Consider the following 22,586-nt stretch of genomic DNA (forward strand, 5'->3'; position numbering starts at 1 on the left):
GTCAGGGTGGCCAGAAATGACCTTGAGAGGCCATTTCCAGCCGCCATTTTGGTGGCTCGTTTAGTTTTTTTAAAAAAATCTTTTCCACAAAAAATTCAAGGAATAATGGCAAAATTTAGACTTCTGGAGGGTACTGCTGGAGGCCTGGGGAGCATGGTAGGGCACTTTACTTTGTGTTCTTTGCTGGTTTTTCACCATTTCTAACAAGATTTCCAGGCTTCTGGGAACCGAACCCCCACGATCCCGTATACTTTAATGACTCTGCATTTGCAGTTTCACTATCCGTGGTAATTGTGGGGAATGGAACCCGCACAAATATCAAGGTCCACCTGTACACCGTGCTTAAGTTACCAACTGCAGAAATATTTTCACAAGCTAAATATTCACTTTACCAGAACGCCACATTAGGTTTTCATAAATGTCAAGAGAGAACAGCAGTGTGTTCTTCCATCTACAATTTATTGTAGCTGGGGCTGATGGGAGTTGTAGTTCAGCAACATCTGTAGGCTTCCAGTTTGGGAACCGCTGCTCTATATTGTTTTACTTTATTATATGCTGGTCATGGACTGTAATAAAGAAATCTTAAAAAACTACAGTGTGCCAGATCTAGGTTTATAAAAGTAAGTTCAGCCGACTGAATGAGCACAATTTCACTCCAGGACTGGAAGCACCGTTCACAACATCTATTCATCCTATGTCCGCTGTGGGGATACAACTGGGCACATGTGGATACTCCAGATATCCTCAGTTGTACTAGCAGATCTGTGAGCCAGTGTGGGATAGTGGTTAGAGTGTTGGACTAGGACTGGGCAGACCCAAATTCAAATCCCCGTTCAACCACGAAACCCACTGGGTGATGTCTCCCCTCTCAGCCTCACCTACCTCGCAGGGTTGTTGTGAGGAGAAACATGACCGTGTACACCAGTCTGGGCTCCCCTGAGGAAGTGCAGGATACAAATAAAACAAGTTGTTCTAGTAAGAACTAATCTCCCTACTTTCCTTTCATTATCCCTACAACTGGACTAAATCTGGTCCAGGCTGGTTAGACAGTTCACAGGTTAGCCCATTGGCAACTCAAATGTTCACACTTCTGCCATCTTGAATCAGGGTAAATGACTTCATTACAAAACTATGCCCTTAAGCTGTCCCTGTGTGTCCCTACACCTGTAGCAAATTTGGTTCAAATCAGTTAGACAAGTTAGCCCAATTGCACCTCAAATGTTCACGTGTCCGCCATCTTGAATCGAGGTGGATAACATCATCACAAACTACGCCATTGAGGCAGCCCTATGTGTCCCTACTAGCGTTCCCTGTAACAGGAATGCCCAGATATTGACTACAACTCCCATAATCCTCAGCCAAGGACCACTGCAGCTGAGGATGCTGGGAGTTGTAGTCATCGACATCTGGAAATCCCTGTTACAGGGAATACTGGTCCCTACAACTACCCGATTTGGTTCATATTGGTCCAGGCTTTGCAAAGCTGATGGGACGGACACACACACACACACGGACAGAATGCCAGGTGTTCTCATAAGCCTACTGGAAAATAGGCTAGAAATAAACAAATAAATATATAAGTACCTGCTTCTGCCAGCAGTTGTGCAAGCTGGTGCAGTACCACAAACTCCTTATCTGCGTGTAGCTTCTTTGGCTAGGACAACACTGGTCTGGGTGTGAGCTGGTGCTCTTTCCCCGCCGACCGCAAGCATGTCTTAAAGGAACACTCAACTCACAAGGACCATGGGGTGATACACAGATGTAACACCATTAACTCACCACTATGTCCTCACAGCTAGCGTCGACTGGGAACACTTTCTTCATCAATTCCTTGTTTTCACAGAGATGCTTTAATTCAAAGGAATACTGCCTCAGACAAGTATCCAGGGAGGTACCGAACTCCTGGATGAGTTTGTCAACCGTTTTCGAGCGTGGGGTCCGAGAGGCTATTTTCGTGGCTGCAGCCATCAGCCAAGCTTTGGTTTCTGAAGAGGCGTGACCCCTCAGGATCCTATGCAAAATGGCCAAGACAACTTCTGGATCCACGTTTTCCATAAGGTATGAGTACTCTCCCAACACCTATCAAAAGACAACGTTAAAAACGTGTGCAGTTTACAAGGCAGGGCCAATGACAATATACAGAACACCCTTTTGCATTCGCGAGAGGGAAATGGTGAAGGAATTCGCCCAGAAAAACATCAAATGCGAGTGAGAGAGAAAGAGATCTTCAAGCGGTTTTAGGAAACCCCATAGGGATGCAGGAATCTGAATGTCAGAATGGAGGAGCTTGCAGACAACTAACAAAATATGCCCCACATAATGAGCTCTTGTGAGTGGAAAGGCCCGATTCCTTGTTGCAGGAGCAGCAAGAAAGGGCAAGGGAAACAAAAACGGAGAAAGGAAGGGGAAGCTTTGCAGACCGAGTCTAAGATCTGCAGAGTTTCGCACAGCTTAAACTACCAGAATGCACCACCACCAAGAACACTTAGGGACCAACTCTTTGAGAAGAGCATGAAAACAAGTTCCTGTATCTTAGCAGACATCGCAACTCTCCATACAAACACATCTCGGAAGCATATTTTTCTAGCAAAAGCAAAGCAGTTTGCTGTAAAATCATCAACAGCACGACAGGTTATTCTGAAAACAGACTGCAGACCACAACTATTTTAGATTGTGGCATGTAATGAACACAATTTGCATATCAATGTTATGAACTCTGAAGAAGCCAGACTGCCAGTAAAGGGGCTTACACTTTGGTTCTGCTGTCACAGAACCGGACTCCGACATGCGAAAGGATGGTGTCAGCCCTTGAAAGATCTTGACAAATGAACTGGAGCTGAAAATACTGTGGATGTGGGCTTTGTTTTTATTTCCTACCAGCCCTTTAATGTGAGGGCAAACCAGTTATTTACATTTATCTCTGCAATCATTAGGAGGCTGTTCTCATGAGCAGCCAATCCGGGGCTTGGATGCCCGTGAGAAGCGGCAGGATCCAGGCGAATCATGGCGGTGCTGCAAGGCCAAACCCAGCGCCAAAACCAGGCTCGTAGCTGGGGTTGAGGGCACAAGATTCTGGGATTGCGTGGCAATGCAAGCTAATACAGGTTGCACTGACATAGAGACGGGCACCTAGAGTCACTGCATGCACATAAGCGCACCAAGCACTTCCGGTCCGACGTGCACCGGGGTGGCAAGGAGGTACGCTGCCACCCTGCAGGACCCTTTTTAAACACAGCGCCAGCGGGGGAAACGTAGCAGGTGGATAAGAGCACCCTCCCTGCTCCCTAACGGCACAGCGGGAAATGACTCAACTAGCAAGTCAGAGGATGCCGGCTGCCAGTTCAAATTCCTGCTGGTATGTTTCACCTATATCGGGTAGCAGCGATATAGGAAGATGCTGAAAGGCATCATCTCAGACTGCGCGGGAGGAGGCAATGGCCAACCCCTCCTGTATTCTACCCAAGACAACCTGTGGGAGCCAGGAGTCAACACAGACTCAATGGCACACTTTGCACTTTACTTTAGAAGGTAACCCCCACCCCACCATCAAACCTGCCACTGCCAGTTCTGTGCACATCCCTAATACTGAGTCAGACCATTGGTCCATCTAGCTCAGTATTGTCTTCAAAGACTGGCAGTGGCTTCTCCAAGGCCACAGGCGGGCGTTTCTCTCAGCCCTATCTTGGAGATGCTGCCAGGGAGGGAACTTGGAACCTTCTGCTCTTTCCAAATCTGCACCATCCCCTATGGGGAGTATCTTACAGTGTTCACATGTAGTCTCCCATTCAAGTGCAGACCAGGACAGACCCTGCTTGGCAAAGGGGACAACTCATGCCTGCTACCACAAGACCAGCTCTCCTCCCATGCCAATCTTCCATTACGATGCCAGTCTTCCATTATTCAAGCATATGCATCATGAAACCTGTGTGAAACTAATAACCATTTAGGCAAGAATGGCTCCTTCCCATTCTCAGTCTGGGCAACCAGTCGCTAGTCTGCATATGCTGAGAATGTCTGAAGCTTCACGACATCACCCCTCTCTGAATGCAAACAGCGATCCTAATTAATCCCCCTAACGACACGATCACATTCAAAAGTTGAATCGCCTGTGCTGTACCTAGAGTTTGTCTGTGCTGGAGAATTCTCACATCTCCTTTAAGTCTGTCTCTTTCTTACCCAACTCATCACTTGAAGAAATTTCTGTGGATAAACGGCATTTTCAACCTCTAGCAGTGCGAGATAGGATTGGACAGCATAAAGCCGCAGCTGGCCATCTTCCTTCTCATCTTCAAATCCTAGAAAGGACATCGAGACTTATTTCTCTCTCAAACTGTCTGATGTGGGGACTTCCCGTTTATTTTGAACATACAGAATGGCCAAGGCTCCACACAGCAGTATCATGGAACAAGCAATGCGTAGAGGCTGTTTTAAACAGTTGCACAATGGATCTCTTACACAACACCATCGGGGCTGCCTTTCATGCCTCCCAGAAGCCCCAGCGGATCCCTTAGGATGGCGTGACACTGTGTGGAACGTCGGCCAGAAATACATTAAGCAAGTACAGGAGCCCTCTGTTCACTACAGAGCTGAGTTAATAATAATAAACTTTATTTGTGATCCGCCCCATCACAAGTGTTCTCCGGATGACTCACAACACAACACTAAAACATCCAATAAAAACACACAACACATTAAATCATAACAGGGGGGGAAAGAAAATACAAAACAATTTAAAAACTCTTTAAAAATCAGTTAAAAATCAAATTTAAAAATTAAATTTAAAAGGCCCAAGTGAACAAAAATGTCTTTACCTGGCATCTAAGAGAACAAAGTAATGAAGCCAGGCGAAAGGAGGCTATCCATTAGCGAGATGCTACCACTGAAAAGGCCCTCCCCCACCTCATTTGGCAGGGGCACTATGAGGAGGGCCTCCAAAGATCTTAAAGTCCGAGTTGGGATACATGGGGCAAGACGCTCTCCCAAGCCATTTAGGGCTTTAAAGGTTAAAAACAGCACTTCGAATTGGACCCAGAAACGGACTGAGAGCCAATGCAGCCGAAGAATTACTGGCATAATAGGCTCAAAACATGCAGTCCCAGTTAATAAACCGCCCGGAGCCATTTTGGAAGGGCGGTATACAAATCCAACAAACAAACAAACAAACAAAAAAATAAATAAATAATCTTGCAGCTCACCTGCAAGCTTGCTCACCTTCCGCAAGGAGTCGTAGAAAGCCGTTTGGGATGTCTGGGTGCATTTTATCTCCTCCTATGGAAAATATTGCATTCATGGTCTGGATGAACCATTCATTGTCCGGAGCATATGTGCTGGGAACATTAAGGAAGACTATGGCATAGCATCAATGCTTTATCATTTTTCTCAGACAGGTTCAAAGCTATCTACTCCATTGCCAAACTAATGAGAGAAATGACTAGAATCATCTTCAGGCAAGAGAAATTAAATAAAGGAAGCTCATCACTGCCTGGGTTTATCCCTGTGGTTTTCCATAGGGATATAGGAAGCTGCCTTCCACTGAGTCAGACCACAGGTCCATCTAGCTCAGTACTGTCTACACAGACTGTCAGTGGCTTCTCCAGGGTTACAGGCAGGAGTCTCTCTCAGGGAGAGAAGCCAGAGAAGAAACTTAGAACCTTCTGCATGCAAGCATGCAGGTGCTCTTCCTAAAGCAGCCCCATCCCCTAAGGGGAATATCTTATAGCACTCACATGTGGCCTCCCATCCAAATGCAAACCAGGGTGGACCCCGCTTAGCAAAGATGACAATTCACGCTTGATACCACAAGACCCGCTCTCCTCAACTTCCATGATTTACACAACTATCCCCTGAAGATGATCTTGCATATTCAAACACATTCTGGAGACGTGGTATGGAACTTTTAGTTCCATTATTATTATGTTACTATGGTGAGAGCTAGATGGATTGTATTTCTTTTTAAGCTCCTGCAGTACTTAGTGGCTTGCTCTCGTGCAGGATCCAGACGCAGTTCATGAAAGTAGTTTTTGACTTATTCTTCAGTTGTATGTCTAAGATCACCAGCTTTTTGGTTTGTTGGGGTAACATTCTCCAAAAGGACAATGGTCAGAACTTCAGACACATAATCTGATGATTTTTTAAAGTCACACGAGCAAAATTAAGAAATCTTGAACTCAGTGAGAATTAGTTACTGACTTGACATAGGTGGAGAGTCCACCCCAAGATTTGTTATTTCTCCCAGCAATGTTGATAGTTCCAGCTGTTCTACAGAGCTTGGAGTTTATAGAAACTGTCAGAACCAATATTAAAAAATATCAATCTGCAAGGCTTAAAGGGTCAGCAAATGCTAACAGCTGCTAGCATGTATACTGACATCAAGGATTTTGCTGTTTTATAAGACCAGTGAGACCAGTCCTTAGCCACAAAACTGCTTTCAGCATAAGGAGCTGCTGATCCTTTACAAGCGTGAAATTCAGAATTGAACACTAATCAAACTTAATTTTTAAAAACTGGCACTATTATCTAATGCTTTTCACCATAGCTTGGCAGAATTATGAACTGAAGTACACATAATGAGATAAAAAGATGGCGACAATTGGAAAAGAAGAAATGGAAAAGGTGCAGAAGAGGGCAACCAAGATGACCAGGGGCCTGGAGAACCTTCCTTATGAGGCAAGGCTACATCATCTGGGGCTTTTTGGTTTAAGGCAACTAAGGGGAGGCATGAGAGAGGTCTAGAAAATTATGCTTGGTGTGGAGAGAGTGGATAAAGCACATTTTTTCTCCCTCTCTCTCAACACTAGAACCAGGGCTATCCCATGAAACTGAATGCCAGGAAATCTAGGCCTAACAAAAGGGAGTACTTTTTGCACAGAGGGCATAATTAATCTATGGAATTCTCTGCCACAGGATGTGGTGATGGCCACTAGCTTGGATGGCTTTAAAAGGGGCTTAGACAAATTCATGGGATAGGTCTATTAATGGCTTCTAATCTTGATGGCTATAGGCCACCTCCAGCCTCAGAGGCAGGATGCCTCTCAATACCAGTTGCAGGGGAACAACAGCAGGAGAGAGGGCCTGCCCTCAGCTTTTGCCTATGGCCTTCCCAGAGGCATCCGGTGGACCTCTATGGGAGTTAAAATACAGGACTAGATAGGCCTTGGGCCTGATTCAGCAGGAGTTCGTCAACCTGGGCACCAGCTGAAGGACCACAGCCAACTCCTAATCTAAAAGTTGCTCTGAGCTTTTTATAGTATAAGTGAAATAAAATCAAATTTAAGACCACAGCATTTTACTAATAAAGATGCAAGCTTAATGCAGTTAATAATTTTTTTGATAAATTTAGGTACAGCATTCCAAAGTGACAACATCTCAGTCTGCTGTTCCCATAAAATAACGTTTATGGCAGTCCCATTTTTATATTACATACAACCTGGGCAGTGAACCCCAAAGTCATCTATCAAATTATATTATGTTCCCCAACAAACCTCAAAATCAAGAGTTAAATGAGTGTATGTGCCTGCATATTTCTCTCCCCCTGCTCCCCCTACAGGCCAACCTTTAAAATATCATATAGTACTTCTGGCATTTTCTTTTTACAGACCCCAACAGAACATGCTTCAGCAGCTCTAGAACCACTTTTTTCCTGATGTATTTTGAAAGCCAATAAATGCAAATCTGTTTTAAAGGTGGCTTTAAAGAAAAAAGAAAAACCCTTATATAACTATTCCTGGCTCATGCAGGATAAGTAAAAGGATATTTTTCTGCTAATTCTGCTATTTTGCCAACGATGTTGATGATGGTATACTCCTCCTTGCTTTGAGTTAGATAGTCAAGCATCTTCTGAACAATGACAGTCACATTCTGCCCATTTGTAATTCTGTACAGGAGTTCCAATGTCTGAAGAAGAAGACAGAATAAATCAGTGTCCAGTTTCCTCAAAATAAAACCACACTAGCAAGACACAGTGATGAAGGAGAACCTCGTTAATCGCGGACTCCATACCTGCAGTTTCGCATATCCATGGTCAGAGAATTGTCACCCAACCTTGGTATATACGGGAAAAATCAGCAACTAAGGGTTGATTTTTGTCTATCTGTGGTTCGGGGGTGGCTGGAGGTCATGACCTGGAGGTCATTTTCAGCTGCCATTTTGAGATCGGGAGACTCAAAATCACTCTTTTTGCGGGGGTGGGGGAGGCAAAACCCTAAAATTTTCAGCCAATATTTTGCTATTGGGGGCATTGCTGTGCTGCTGGGGACCCATGGATTACGGTAGGCCACTTCCCCCGCATTTTTAGGGCCATTTCCCACATTTTTGCAACATTTCCCCAACCACCAAGAACCTAACCCCCGCAAACCCATGGCCCCAATGCCTCGTGGTTTCCGTATCCACGGTAGCAGCAGAGAAAGGAACCACGGTGAATACGGAGGTTCTCCTGTACAATAAACCTCATGTCCTAAATTCCAAACGTACCCAAATTATCCCGCGTCTCAAGAGATCAGGATCAGAACTTGCACAAGCCATAAAGGAAGCGTGTGAAGGATCTCACACAGTAACAGGAATGGCTCCTGATACAGAGATGCAGTTGAAAAATCGACAAGTCTAGTGAACTTCAGAAACTAGGCTTCAATGGGGGAAACTGCTGAATCAACAATAAGAACAGAGGAAGCTGCCTTCTACCGTACAGGGAGAGGTCCTTGGTCCATCTAGCTCAGTATTGTCTACACTGACTGGCAGCAGCTCCTCAGGACTTCAGGCAGGAGTCTTGCCCAGCCCTACCTGGAGATTCCAAAGATTAAACCTGGGACTTTCTGCATGCCAAGCAGATGGCCAAGCATTTGCATTGCTCCAGGCTCTGCAATTGTGTCCGATCTTCTAACCTGGTTGGAGATCTTATTATGAACAAACTCTGGTTTGCACAAACCAGTATTCCCATTTTTGGAGAAAAGCAAGTCGTTTTTGTAGGCAAATGGCAGTTTGTTGGAAACCCGAAATGGAAATTTCTAATTTCCTCCGTTCACAAAGCAGGGGTAGAGTGAGGTAGGGAGCCTGAGGCTTGCCATGGCTTCCCCCCAAAGGGATCTGTTGTCCGGTCTGAACCAGACCTCTAGGCCTTGCACAAATACACAGTCATAGGAAGCTGCCTCCTACCCAGTCAGACCATTGGTCCACCTAGCTTCAGTACTGTCTACACCAGGGATTCTCAGCGTTGGGTCCCCAAATGTTACTGGACTTCAATTCCCATAATCCCCAACCAAAGGCCACTGGGGCTTGGAATTATGGGAGTTGAAGTCCAATAACATCTGGGGACCCAACATTGAGAATCCCTGGTCTACACAGACTAGCAGCGGCATCTCCAAGATTGCAGGCAGGAGTCTCTCTAAGCCCTATCTGGGAGATACTGCCAGGGAGGGAACTTGGAACCTTCTGCCTGCAGATGCTCTTCCCAGAGCGGCCCCATCCCCTAAACAGAATATCGTACAGTCCTCACATGTAGTCTTTCATCCAAATGCAAACCAGGACAGACTCTGCTTAGCAAAAAACCAGTCAAGTGTGCTACCACAAGACTTGCTCTCCTCTGTCACCAGGATCTAGGTAACTACCCAACAAAGTGGTTACTGGGTAGACTTAAATGTAGCATGATTTCCACTAACACCCTGGTGTTGAAGACTGGGGAATAACATGTTAAAAAAATTAAAATATAAAATCCCTTTGACATAAAGGCAGCTGTATCTACAAACGACAATACTGGCGTTAGCCTAACCCTAGCCCAGTTAAAGGAGGAAAATGCAAGAAGATTGCCAATATGAAACTGTGACACAAGGTTTGTTTTCAAACTTACTTCTCTTTTAATAATAGGGTCAGGGTGGTCTAGGCACTCAATTATTGTCATCTGGTGCTGAAGGGCAAGGATAGGATCCTGCTGGACAATATATGTCAGGGCCTTTAATCCTAGAAGGAAAAGGAACAACAGAGCTACACGTGCTGGAAACACTGGCAGGCCGTGTCAGAAGCATTGGGCTGCAACCACCGAATAACTTACCCAAGTATTTCAAATTAATTTTAGGTGAGAGGACAAATTTTCCAATACATCTGGCAGCCTTCTCAAGTAGATCTGATTTAGGGGAAATGGTGTAAATTGTCTGGACACATTCAAACAAGATTGCTGCAGGAAGGAAAAGGAAAATAATGCCAACTGGATATATTAAACAAATTCAACAAGTTTGTCAAAACGATAGAATGAGATGCACAATTTTGGCCCTCCAGCTGTTGCAGGACTACAACTCCAATCATCCCCAGCCACAGGGGCCCGTAGTCAAAGATGATGGGAGCTGCAGTCCTACAACAGTTGGAAGGCCTAGCCCTGCATTAGACCTTTTCTGCTGTATTCAAGCAAGTGTATTAATGCCTTTCTAGGCATAGGAACACAGGAAGCTGCTATATACCGAGTCAGACCATTGGTCCATCTAGCTCAGTACTGTCTACACAAACTGGCAGCAGCTTCTCCAAGGTTGCAGGCAGGAGTCACTCTCAGCCCTATCTTGGAACCTTCTGCATGCAAGCATACAGGTGCTCTTCCCAGAGTGGCCCCATCCCGAGGGGAATATCCTACAATGCTCACACATGTCTCCCATTCAAATGCAAACCAGGGTGGACCCTGCTTAGCAGAGGGGACAATGCATGCTTGCTACCACAAGACCAGCTCTCCTCCCGCTCCTCCAGAAATAGACCTTTGTGTAGTCATGATCTTGGGCAAGATTTCACATATTTTCTGACAGATTTTTAGGATTAGAGCATAACCCATGTAATATAACCATCACTTCATCAAGCTACTGAATTAGGCCACCATTCTAGACAGTCATATGTACAGGCAAGAGCAGAGGTTGCATGTAAGCAGCCAAGCATGTTTTACAGCAGCAGAAGAGACAAGCAACTTTTTCACTTAAAAAAGGCTTGCTCATTCAGCCAGATGACCATTTGCAGTAAAAGCTCCCTAAATACCTTCATTTGCATGCATACTTCCCTCACAGCCATATACACGGCCTTCTAAGACTGAGTATACATTTTATCATAGCTAGTAGTATACATTTTTCCCTTCAGATTTGGAAATATACTCTCACCAACCATACGTAATGTTGTGATTTATCTCTGCTCTCCTTAAAGACTCATCCAAGACGTCATACATTAATTCACTGGTCCTGTTACAAAAATGAGAATTATAATAATAAAAAAGATTTAGCCTTAAGATGTCAATCCTGTTTGTTTCATGCAGTCCAGAGAGTCCGTTATCAATCTCAAATAGTAGCACAGGAGAACCTCCCTATTCGCGGACTTCATATCCACGGATTCATGTATCTGCAGTCAGGGAATTGGTATATGCGAGGGGAAACAGCAACTAAGGGGTTAAATTCCGTGTATCCATGGGTCAGGGGTGGTTAGAAATGACTTCGAAGGTCATTTCCAGCTGCCATTTTGTGTTTGGGAGCCTCTAGATGGCTTTTTTTAAAAAATCAACAAAAATCGCAATCTTTGGCTGATTTTCGGCCATTCAGGGGCACAACTCAACTCAAGGGGACCAGCAAAGCACGATAGGCAGCTTCCCTCCGCATTTCCCCCTGAAATTTGACAAAGTTTTGATGATTTTCACGACCTCCAGCAACCTAATCCCTGAAATTCCATTGCCCCAATACTTCCATATTCGATTGGAATATGTTGAGATGGCAAAGCTTACAACATTTATGATAATTTCGAAAGCTTTAAAGAAGATTGGGAACCATTTTTGCTTTATTCAAAGAATTATTTTCCCAATATGGACTTTTCAGTGGGGTTTGAAATATAGTAATAGCAGCAGGTCTGGGGTGGGTAAAAATCGAGCAGTATTGAATGCAGTTTGAATATTTTAAATTATTATAGCAGTGGCTTATATGTATAGTTATTTTGAACCATGCAGATAGCTGAGCTGGAAGTCAATATTTATTTACGTGTAGAGTTGGGAAATGAATGTAATTGAATGTAAAATGTTATTGTAAAATCTAATAAAAATTTAAAATGCAAAATACCTCCGTACTCGAGGTTTCCATATCTGCGGTAGCAGCGGAGAATGGAACCCACACAAATATGGAGTTTCTCCAGTATTCAGATAGTACCTTCACATTATAACTATATTATTTATCACATCCCAACTGAGAATTATTGGGAACAAATGTGATCAAGATCCAGTGTCCTATATACATGTGTCAGTGAGCCAAGACAAACTGTCAGAAAGTTTAAGCAGAGGAGAGAATGTCTACCTTGGATCATCTTTTCCAAGCAGCCCCAATATTCTTAAAAGCTGGATCTGCAACCAAGGTGCAGGCACACTGTGATAGTTGAAGTCTACAGGGAGTTTGCCTCCCACCACTTGCTTTAGAATCGCTACAAAGCTGCTTGTCAGATCTTTGTATCCGGAGGAGTCTTCCTAAACAAAAAGATAAAATACACAATGAAAATATCTTATACAAAACTATACACACACACATCCCTACACCTACACCTAAAGTAGGGTTTTAAAAAAGAATAAGTTAGCACCTTTTAAAGCAATAGTCTGCAATTTCTCTCCTTTGCTACCTGGGTGTGTGTAAAACCAGTGACATATTGTAACTATCTCTTTAAATGTATATGTGATGTTTGTTACTACCTACTGTGAGTGGCCATCTTTGCTTTCACCCTGCATCTGAAGAAGTGGATTAAAACCCATGAAGTTCATGCATAAACACAGCAATTAGTTTAAGAGGGTCAGCTACACAGATTTTTTTAAAAGGCAGAACAACACAGCAAACTAATTTATTTCTGCACAACTGAAATAGGTCTTAGCTGTTCTAGTTCCTCAGTTTGCAACGTCTGTCCTCATTTAAAAGTTAAATTGTTCAGAGTCAAACAGAGCTCAGAATTACACACAAAATATACACAATCTCAGGACCACTGTCAGCACAGCAGAGAGAGACAGCACTGGATATATAGTGGGATTCCTAAAGCATTAAGGCATTTTTTGGGGTGGGGGGAGGAGAGAGAGAGAAAACAGAGGTCATTTGGAGCATGCACTCCTGTTGGGCATAAAGTGTGAACCTGTCCAAATCCAGTTCCTGATCCTGGTTACCCAATTCCACCTTAGATGTTACCAACTTTTTCAAGCCAACTTCAAATCCTAGTTTCAAGTGGCTTCAGAAAGCTGGTAAAATCTAAGATGGATATGGGTAACTGGGATCAGGAACTGGGAGGGTTCAGACGTCACACCAGACAGGAGCATGTACTCCCCATGACCTCTGGTTCCTCTCATACCTACTTTGTAAGTACTTAAAAATGGCTGTGTGAACCCATCCAGAGAGAGAGAGGGAATGAATGAAAATACTGTATTTCTGTCATACACCGTTCAGGTTTCCATATATTGTGTTGTTCCATTTAAGCCTCAAGCAAGCTCACATGGTCATTCTGATTTTTAGGGATGTGCAAAAAATCCAACCAAATCGATTCAAATTAATTCGAATTTGCCCGAAGTCGAATCAAATTTGCTTGAATTCAATTTGAATTAGATTCACATTTGCCCAAATTTGAATCAATCCAAACAAATTCCATTCTGTGCAAGCAGTTTTGAGTCAAACAGATTCAAATTCGAATTGATTCGGCCTGATTTTTTGCACATCCCTACTGATTTTTAAGAATCTCACCTTCACCATTTGGAGATAAATGTGCAATGAAGCAGCCATGACTCCCACATCCCTGTCGGAAAGTGCTTTCCGGAACTTGTCATGGATGTGCTGGACTTGGTTGGGAGCAATAAGGTAGAACTTATACAAAGCCTGAACTGCTTTTCTTCTAATGATTTCCCTAAAAAAGAAAAAGAAAAAATCCAGCTAGTCTTTCTGAGCAGAGCTATTACTCTAGTGGTGTACAAATAGATCTCAAACTCTATGTTTACAACAGCTCTTGAAATTCAGTGTCCTAGAATTCCTCTTCTGTAAGCAAATACGTACTTTGAATGCTGAAGTTTGTCTTCTATTAGCGGGAGGACAGCTGGAATCATTTCTCGCGGAAAGATCTGGCTCACCACCGTAAGAGCCATACACACTTCCATAAGGTTAGAGCTCTGCAAATCCTGCCACAGAAAACGGAGCTGTTATTTCGCTCTCCACAATGCTGAAAAGCTGGTGTAAGATTAGAGTTGTGAAAGCCTAGGAAAAAAAACTGGGGGGAAATCTGTTTTTCCCCCCAGGCCTTCACAGCTCTATGTAAGATAATAAGTATATTTAACACATCTCTCTCTAATGTTCTTTCAAAAATTCACATATTGACTTTCACAAGTTGAAACATCAGCCCTATTAACACATGAAATTCAACACTCATACAGGTGTATGGCATACACAGGTACAGATCTGTATTCAGCTACAGTCGTTCACGTGTTATGTTGACTGCAACTACAGACATATACTTTCTAACTGCACCCTGCATTTGAAAGGGGGCTATACCCAGGCTCACTTTCAAAATGAACACAGGTACAGTCATTCACACAAAAACATGTACGAGTGTACAGACATCCGCACAGGCCATGTGCATGCCGACATTGGGCAAGAGCAGCTTGGGAGAGTGCCACCAGCATGCAGTGATAGCTGGGGGGAGCACCACCCATACAGGAAGCAGCAGAGAGCAGCAGAGGAGCAGGAATGCACCTACTCTCCTCCCTTTTAAAGGAGCTGGGAACGTGTTTAGAATCACTCTGTGAATCGTGATTCGTGTACATCCCTATCATGATTAATCAAGCGATCACAACACAATAGATAAATTTAGCATACACATAGGTTATTTTCCTTAAGACAGGCCTTGACCATTTTTCTATGGATCTAGAAGTCAGCCTGAAGTTAGAAGCCAGACAATAGACACGACAAAATTACTGGACTCAGTGACAGACATTGTAGAAGGGGAGGAAACATGGGAACTACACGGAATTCCTAGTTCCACTCTAAGATGGCTGCATATGAACCAGATCACAATGACTCAAGTCAAGTCAGAGTGCAGCCTGGCCTTAAATACTGGAAATGCAGCCTGTAGTGATCAGCCACCCCCTCCCCTAAAGTGTTAACCAGAAGTGAACCCTGTCCTGACTGACAGGCTAGTGAACTCCAGGACTCAGCCAATCAGCACACCAGGTGGGTGGGACCGAGAAAGCCACTGGGGGGAGGAGGTTTTTTCTATTAGAAGAAGCTGGCTGGAGGTACAGAGGAGGACATGTGGCCATGAAGACTGGCTGCAGGAAAATGGCTCTGCAGGTCCTGGAAAGCTAGGAGGGCAAGAAGCTTGAATTCTCAACCAGAGTTTGGTGAGTTCAAGACAAGGAAGCCAGTGTTTTGGTTTCGGGAAGTTAGTCTAGGGAAAAGTTTGTTTAGTCAGACTTTGAGTTAGACTTTCGGTTTCTTTGGTGTGTGTTTTGTATATCCCTGATACTGTTCTATGATTACTTACCTGTACTGTAAGGTTTTAGGTGTGCTTTTGCATTTCCCTACATACCTGTTCTTTGCAACTGGGTAACCACGATTTTTAAAGAGTGCCACCTCAACATCATTCAGGGTGCTTTTTGAAATATTCTTGTAACCTACTAAGTATTCTTAACTGTATATAGAGGCCGGGAATGCCTCAGATGAAAGCAGTCTGTAGTACTGGAAATAGAATTGTTTTCCTTTTTTGTCTTTTTGCATTTTAGAAGCCTCTCCAAGTTGCTTTTTAACTCAGGAAAAGCGGTGGGGGGCTGCAAGGGGGGTTTTCTCTGGTGCAAAACATGTCTCAAGGAGAGCTTGGCAAAATTAGCAATTTAACTCCACGTGCCAGCAACAGGCCAGGGAAGACAACTAGAAAAATACCCTTGCTTGTTAGCAAGGAGGAAAAGGCAAACGGGAATCTTTGATCACTCCAATTCCCATTCAGAGCAGCCTGTAGGAGAGATCTGGAGGCAGCCTTTAGAAACTACCAAAATGTTCAGGAAAGTTTTAAGAGAAGCCTTGCCAAGATGCTCAGCAGGAATGATTCCACATTTTTCTTCCCCTCACGTGAGCTTGCTCTGAGAAAGAGGCTTTAATCCGCTACGCAGCCTCTTGAAGAAGCCGCTGCCAGTCTGGGTAGACAATACAGAGCTAGATGGACCAATGGTCTGACTCGGTATAAGGCCACTTCCTTAAACTGGAAAGCCCCTGTGAGTGAATGGAAACAACCTTGCATTTTTTCTGGGTCTAAGCCTTGTTCTTTATTAAGGTTCTGGGGGGCAAACAATACTGTATTAGCGAATGCACATTTAAGACTGTAAGTCTTTTTTTTTTTTAAAGGAACAACTCAGGCCTGAGGTTGGTATGATGTTTACCTCCAAACCTCCCACAAAACTGTACCTTCACAACTGTGTTCACAAGCAGAAGCAGAAGCTCATGATTCTCATGCAGAAATAAAGAGACTGCCAAATAACCTACAAGAAAGCAAAACACAACCCCATTAGACTACTCGTACTTATTTATTCCCTTTGCTAGATTTATATCCCACTCGACTCCCAGAATGGCTCACATCAGCTTTTCCCAAACCAAAACATTTTTAGCCCCAAAGGACTCCTAATCTAAGCAACTAAAAGGTCTGAGAGTTTAAAAGTCAAAAGAATTAAGCACATGGCATTTTAGAGACATAAACATTAAAAGTGATTAAGCAGCTTCATTCACTTCATGTCCTCAGTTAAGGAAGGACACATTTAACATTTTATTCGGGGAAATCGAACAGTGTGGGGGATCCCTTGAATATATCAGCCATGGAAAAACTTACCCAAGGGCAGACTGAGTTCAGCGGAGTTAAATTGAATCTTGACTAAGCAAAAGCTAGCAGCACTGGCTAACTCAGGGGTTCTCAAAGTTGGGACCCCAGATGACGTTGGACTACAACCTCCATCATCCCATGCCACCATGGCCAGGGCACTGTGGCACAGAATGATGGGAGTTGTAGTTCAGCAACAACTGGGAACCCAACTTTGAGAACCCCTGGACTAACAGCAGCCACACTGGTTACATTAAAGAAAACAACCTGTGCAGGCTTCGCATCAAACATATGCGAGGAGAAATATGGATCAGATGGTCACCAACAGGACTGTCAAACGTGTTTGCTGTATTTGTTGATAAAGTCAGCTAACCCAAGCTGTCAACGTCTGCAGCACTGCCTATAAACACACTCATTTCCCTCCAATAAGCCCTTTAGGATAAGGGGGGGGGTGTGTTTTCCCCAGGATCACCTCCATGTCAGGACACAAGAGCAGACGCTCCCAGTGGGCACGCTGCATTACCAAATTTCTCCTGACTTCAGCCCAACTTCTGAAACAAAGACACAAGGTCAGACAGACAAAGTTGGCAGAACCTTGGCAATACGGCATGGGAACCAGACGTGAGCGGGTTCGGATGACACTTCTGCCAGGAATACATGCTCCTGGGTCCTGATATTTTTGCGACTTCCTGGCTTGGCAGTGAACCCACCCACTGTAAGAAAATAAAACTGATTGCTGAAAATTGTTTTTAAAAATATGTACAGCTATACCTATACACCACTCCGACTCCTTGACGGAAGAGCAGGATATAAAATGTAAAAATAAATACATTGCAATAAAATCAGTGTCGGCATGTGATGGGTTCAAATACGTACCAACTCTTTTCTCAAACAGATTTCCTTGTTGGGCCAGCTTAATAGCATGGATGTAGCCAAAAGTGGCCTCATAGCCCAACATCTCGCAATAGATCAGCCTCACCATACATTCCTTCATCAATCTCTGAAATAAGACAAGCAAAATATTACAAAATCTTAAAAAATAAGTTGGACTTGAGTCCCCGCTCTGCAAAGAAATACACAACACCAATGAGTTCAGGTTGAGGGTACAGTTCTAGTGCATTCCAGGACGTGACTTGTGTACTATACACACAAAAAGACAACCACCACACAAAATAATTGTTTGTCAAAACCCTTTAAGTGACACCGAGGTTATTCACACAATTAAGAACTGTGTTCAACCTGGGTTTGGAAGCAGTGTATGCTCCCAATTTTCAGTTGTGTGGAAGCAAGGGAAAAGGGAAAACCTGGGTAGATGTGATTGTGTGGAAGCAAAGCAGGGGGAAAAGCTACCTAGGTTTTCCTCCTATCTTGCTTTCACACAATCACTTCTGCCCAGGTTTTCCTCTACCCAGGTTTTCCTCCTACCTTGCTTCCACACAAACGAAAAGTGAGAGCACACACAGCTCCCAAATCCAGGTAGAACACAGTTTTTGATTGTATGAATGACCTCACTTCACACTTAACAGGGGCAAGTCAGAGGGAACTACCAGCTCCCAGTGAGTTCACATTCTCAGTACAAGCCAGCATTTTCACCCCTTTCCATGTCATCCAAAGTTTGCCAATGTCAGGTCCCCTCCAGTCTACCAACATCTGTAACCTAGATTTAAAGTTGGGTGGTAGATGCCGAGTGACAGAGGGGACCCAGCATTGGTAACCTGATATTTCTGGGGTTGGACATGGAAAAGGAGGTGGAAATACCAACTCACGCCAGGAGCACAGAATCACCAGGATCCAAGGGTTCTCACCTACTTACTTGCTGCCATTGTGTGTGAAGCCACCCAATGAGTCAGCTCACAAAATCTAACTATGGTTCATTAGGGTCAGCAACGTGACATTGAGCCTAATGAATCTGCAGGCGTTCTCCTCCCACTTCCCTCCTTGGTTCCAGCACAGAGTCACGATGTTTAGTTCTGAGTTTCTTTAAAACCACAGCTCCAGAGAGCAGGAAACTGTGGTTTTTAACTCCATTTACAAAGCAAGAAGCTGAATCAACATCTGCTTAGGCAGGGGGCAGATGAAAGGACGATTCTGGTTTGTTTTTCAAACTTACCAGTGTTGTATTGGGTGCAGAAACGGTCGCTTTTAAATTATTCAATTCTTGTTGGATTAATTTTTCTTCCTCCTAACAAAATTGGGGGGGGGGAGATTAAAACATCGTAAATATTTATATGACTTTATAAATAACACACACACCCCAGCATTCTGATACCAGATTAAATGACTTAAACATGATGCCAGATAAGCAAGAACCTATGCGTGCAACATTCTATGTGCCTGGTCATCAATTATACAAGGTCGCCCCATCGGTGCATCCAACTTCAACACATCAGGGCCTAGGCAGGCCCTGCACCAGCATGCTAACATTACGGGGCTCTCAGCTGCTGCATACACGACTGAAGCATCCAGAACGGTGAATGGATAACATAGGAAGCTGCCTTCTACCGAGTCAGACCATTGGTCCATCTAGCTCAGCACTGTCTACCCAGACCAGCAGCGGCTTCTCCAAGAGGCTGCATTTTTAGTGTTTAAGACTGGGATGCACAGCTTCAGCCCGCCAGCTGTTTCTGAACTTCAGCTCCCATCGTCCCCAGCGACAGTGGCCAATAGGGATGATGAGAGTTGTAGTTCAACTTCTGCAGGAGGGCTGGTTTAAGGCACGTGGTGACCAGCTTCAAGGGCTCCCCCAGCCCTGGTAGATTTTCAGAGCACTTTCTCAACACTATAGGTGTTTGTTTATTTATTTTAAAGATTGCTACGCCACCATTCTTCATATAAAAATTCAAATACAGCAAAATTCGGTATAAAAAACAAACAAACACCAATGCTATACAACACAATAACCTCTAAAAGCATAGAAACACAGGCAATCATGAAAACAGCAGACAAAGTATGTATGGAGTTAAAGGAATGCCTGCTTTTCTCCTTTGCACACCAATCTTTCTTAAGTTTCCTTTCCCAGTGCCAGCTACCCTTTCTTTGGTCTAGCACACACACCTCACATTCCCATTTTTACTCCTTTTTTTCCTTTAAAGAGATAGAGACCTTCTGGATGCCCTGCTAAGCAGGATCCACCCTGGTTTGCATGTAAATGGGAGACTACGTGTGAGCACTGTAAGTTATTTCCTCCAAGGGATGGGGCCACTCTGGGGAGAACATCTGCACACTTGCATGCAGAACGTTCCAAGTTCCCGCCCTGGCAGCATCTCCAGGATAGGCCTGAGAGATTCCTGCCTGCAACCGTGAAGAAGCTGCTGCCAGTCTGTGTAGACAATACTAAGCTAGATGGACCAAGGGTCTGACTCGGAAATGGCAGCTTCCTATGTTCCTAAACCTTAAGCCCTATTCAGACCTTAAGTTGTACAAGTGCACAGATGTCTACACAGTTTAAATTTATTTATTTATTGCACAAACGAAGCCCTAACCGGACATTCTGTTGTACCTGGGTTCAGAGATGCCTGTATACTTGTACATGTCCTTGGATGAATGACTGTACTTGCATTCACTTTAAAGGTGAACTGGGTACAGGCCCCTTCAAATGCAGGAGGAGAAGTGTACCACTATACCTGTGTACAGATCTGTATCTGTGTACGCTGTATAGTACAGTTAGCCCTATTCCAGCTTGCTTGAAAAGATGCTGACTCACAGTGCAGTGTCTAAAGTGGCGCCAGAAGTCCTATTCCGGACCTGTCTCTCGTCCCCAACAGCGTGTCGCTCACGTTTACAGCGGCGTTCATCCAAGGACGCAAACGCTGTATCTGTGATGGCGGGCACTTCTATGATGGGATGACTGGGGCATCCCAGCCTCCTAATCACAGACACGCTGGCCATCGGGGTGACAGTGTTCACCCTTCAGACAAATGCCACCGTAATTGTGAGTGGCATGAGGGGGAGCGTGATAGGCCAGGGCAGAACTTCCAGACCCACTTTGGATGCTCTGCTCATGAGGAGCATCCTTTTTCATACTGTCCAAACAGGGCCACAGTCACTCACCCCAAACATGCATGAGCATAAAGACATCAGTCCAGTTGGAGCATTTCCAGACGGGGCTTTTAGCTCACATCTCCTCTGGAACGGAGGGTGTGCATTCACGTCGGCCAGATTTACCCCGAAGTCCCAGCGAGCTATCAAGGAGCACTCCAGACATGATTCGGGTTCATCATTGCATGTTAGAGCAGGGGCGTAGCAAGGTTGGAGTGGGCCCAGGGACAAGATATTAAAATGGGCCCCTCACTGATATACACACTTCACAATATATAGTGCGCTCACACTCACATCCCTATTATGAATATGGTGAATATCTAGTTCACACTGAATCTAGTTTTTTTACTCTCTGCTACTCTCTGCTACTGCCGATCTCCAAGAGACTCAACATAATTCATAGGGGGTGCAATACAGTCGGGCGGGGAGTCATGTGACATGCCTCGGGGGGGGCTTTGAGGCAGTGGGGCCTCATGACGACAGTCTCCCCTTGCCTAATGGTAGTGACGCCCCTGTGTTAGAGCATAGCCCAATTTACGTCCAGGGTTAAAACACACGCAGACACTTTTTGCGTTGTCCCCCCCAACCCCGTATAAAGGCTCAGGCAGTAGGAAAAGCTTGACACAGAGAGCCCACATCAGAGAATCCGCACAAGAGAGATGCAAAAGGCTTCTCCGAATTCCTATAGCGGAGGCTCACTTTTGAACTCGCAGTAAAACCTGCTGCCTGGAAATAATCTTGCACAGGATTCCATTTGGTTTGTTATAGGCAAACTCACTCGTGTATACAAACTCAGCATCACAACCATTCAAGATCAGAGGTCCTTGGCAACACAGGGGTCCTTGAGCACCCCAACCAGGCAGGCTCCAGTCCCCAAAACCTGCTGCCGCAAGGCCAACACCACAGCCCCGACCCCAGGCTGGCTGGCTGGCTTGCAAACCAGTCCTGCTGCTGAATCAGTGGGGCTGGCTTTCTATAGGGCTGCACTTGACAGTTCTTCCAGTTTCCAAGGGGCCGCCTACGGGACTCCTCTCCTGGTTGCTACGAGGAACGTGCCTGTGCGGGCGTGGGGAGTGGGACGGCACTCTGCACGCGCCTAGAGGCCCCCTCCTCTTGCTCGAAACGCCTTTGCAGGAAATACCCTGGTGGGTGCGGGGATGGTGGGGGGCGAGGCCGGCCAGTCCCGGCAGCAGCACACACACAGCCCCCCGCCGCCTTCCCACCGGCCTCGCTCGGACCCGGCGGCGCCCCGGCACCTTCCCTTCCCTTCCCTTCCCGCCCGGCGCCCGCGTACATGTTTGGAGGCGAGGGCGGTGATGCTCCGGATGAGGCCGCCGAGCCGAGAGGTGGCCGAGCTGCCGCCCGCGCCGCCGCCGAGCCCAGCAGCGCCCCCCGGCTCCTGCTGCCCCAGCAAGCCGGGCAGGGCGCTCAGCGTCCGCTCCACCACCTCGCTCATGGCCGGGGCCCCGGCGGCTGCAGTCGGAGGCGTAGAGGCGGCGGCATCCCGAGGAGGAGGAGGAGGCCTGGAGCGGGGCCTCACTTCCGGGCCTGCCTTGCCCGCCGCGCCCTGGAGAGGGCCCTCCTTCCCTCGGAGGAGAAAGGGCCGGGCTGGGGCGGGAGGCGCTGGGCAAGGGCTACCAGCGGCCCCCTAGGAGCAGGCAGGCAGCGAGGGAGGGAGAGGGCAGCGTGTTCCCTCTGACAGGGAGTCCCCGACGCTGTGGACTCCAACTCCCAGCATC

At 45.4% G+C, this 22,586-nt stretch overlaps 1 protein-coding gene across 4 annotated transcripts in view; it reads right to left on the reverse strand.

Moving 5' to 3' along the window:
• The window catches only part of AP4E1 (adaptor related protein complex 4 subunit epsilon 1), a 39,544-nt gene extending 16,958 nt beyond the window's left edge, over nt 1–22,586 (reverse strand). For 2 of the 4 annotated variants that reach the window (XM_053272389.1, XM_053272388.1), the window contains exons 1-14: nt 22,142–22,586; nt 18,920–18,991; nt 17,686–17,809; nt 16,404–16,477; nt 14,007–14,128; nt 13,701–13,860; nt 12,288–12,454; nt 11,122–11,195; nt 10,040–10,162; nt 9,839–9,948; nt 7,750–7,893; nt 5,212–5,320; nt 4,177–4,295; nt 1,780–2,079 (exon numbers count right to left, since the gene is read on the reverse strand). In XM_053272389.1, coding sequence (XP_053128364.1) covers nt 1,780–2,079; nt 4,177–4,295; nt 5,212–5,320; nt 7,750–7,893; nt 9,839–9,948; nt 10,040–10,162; nt 11,122–11,195; nt 12,288–12,454; nt 13,701–13,860; nt 14,007–14,128; nt 16,404–16,477; nt 17,686–17,809; nt 18,920–18,991; nt 22,142–22,303 — 1,860 coding nt within the window. In that variant the 5' untranslated portion in view covers nt 22,304–22,586. Of the gene's footprint in view, nt 1–1,779; nt 2,080–4,176; nt 4,296–5,211; nt 5,321–7,749; nt 7,894–9,838; nt 9,949–10,039; nt 10,163–11,121; nt 11,196–12,287; nt 12,455–13,700; nt 13,861–14,006; nt 14,129–16,378; nt 16,478–17,685; nt 17,810–18,919; nt 18,992–21,625; nt 21,662–22,141 lie in introns of those variants that run through there. The other 2 variants (XM_053272390.1, XM_053272391.1) reach the window with 2 other exon arrangements.

Source organism: Hemicordylus capensis, chromosome 10, assembly GCF_027244095.1.
Source record: "Hemicordylus capensis ecotype Gifberg chromosome 10, rHemCap1.1.pri, whole genome shotgun sequence".
Taxonomy (NCBI): domain Eukaryota; kingdom Metazoa; phylum Chordata; class Lepidosauria; order Squamata; family Cordylidae; genus Hemicordylus; species Hemicordylus capensis.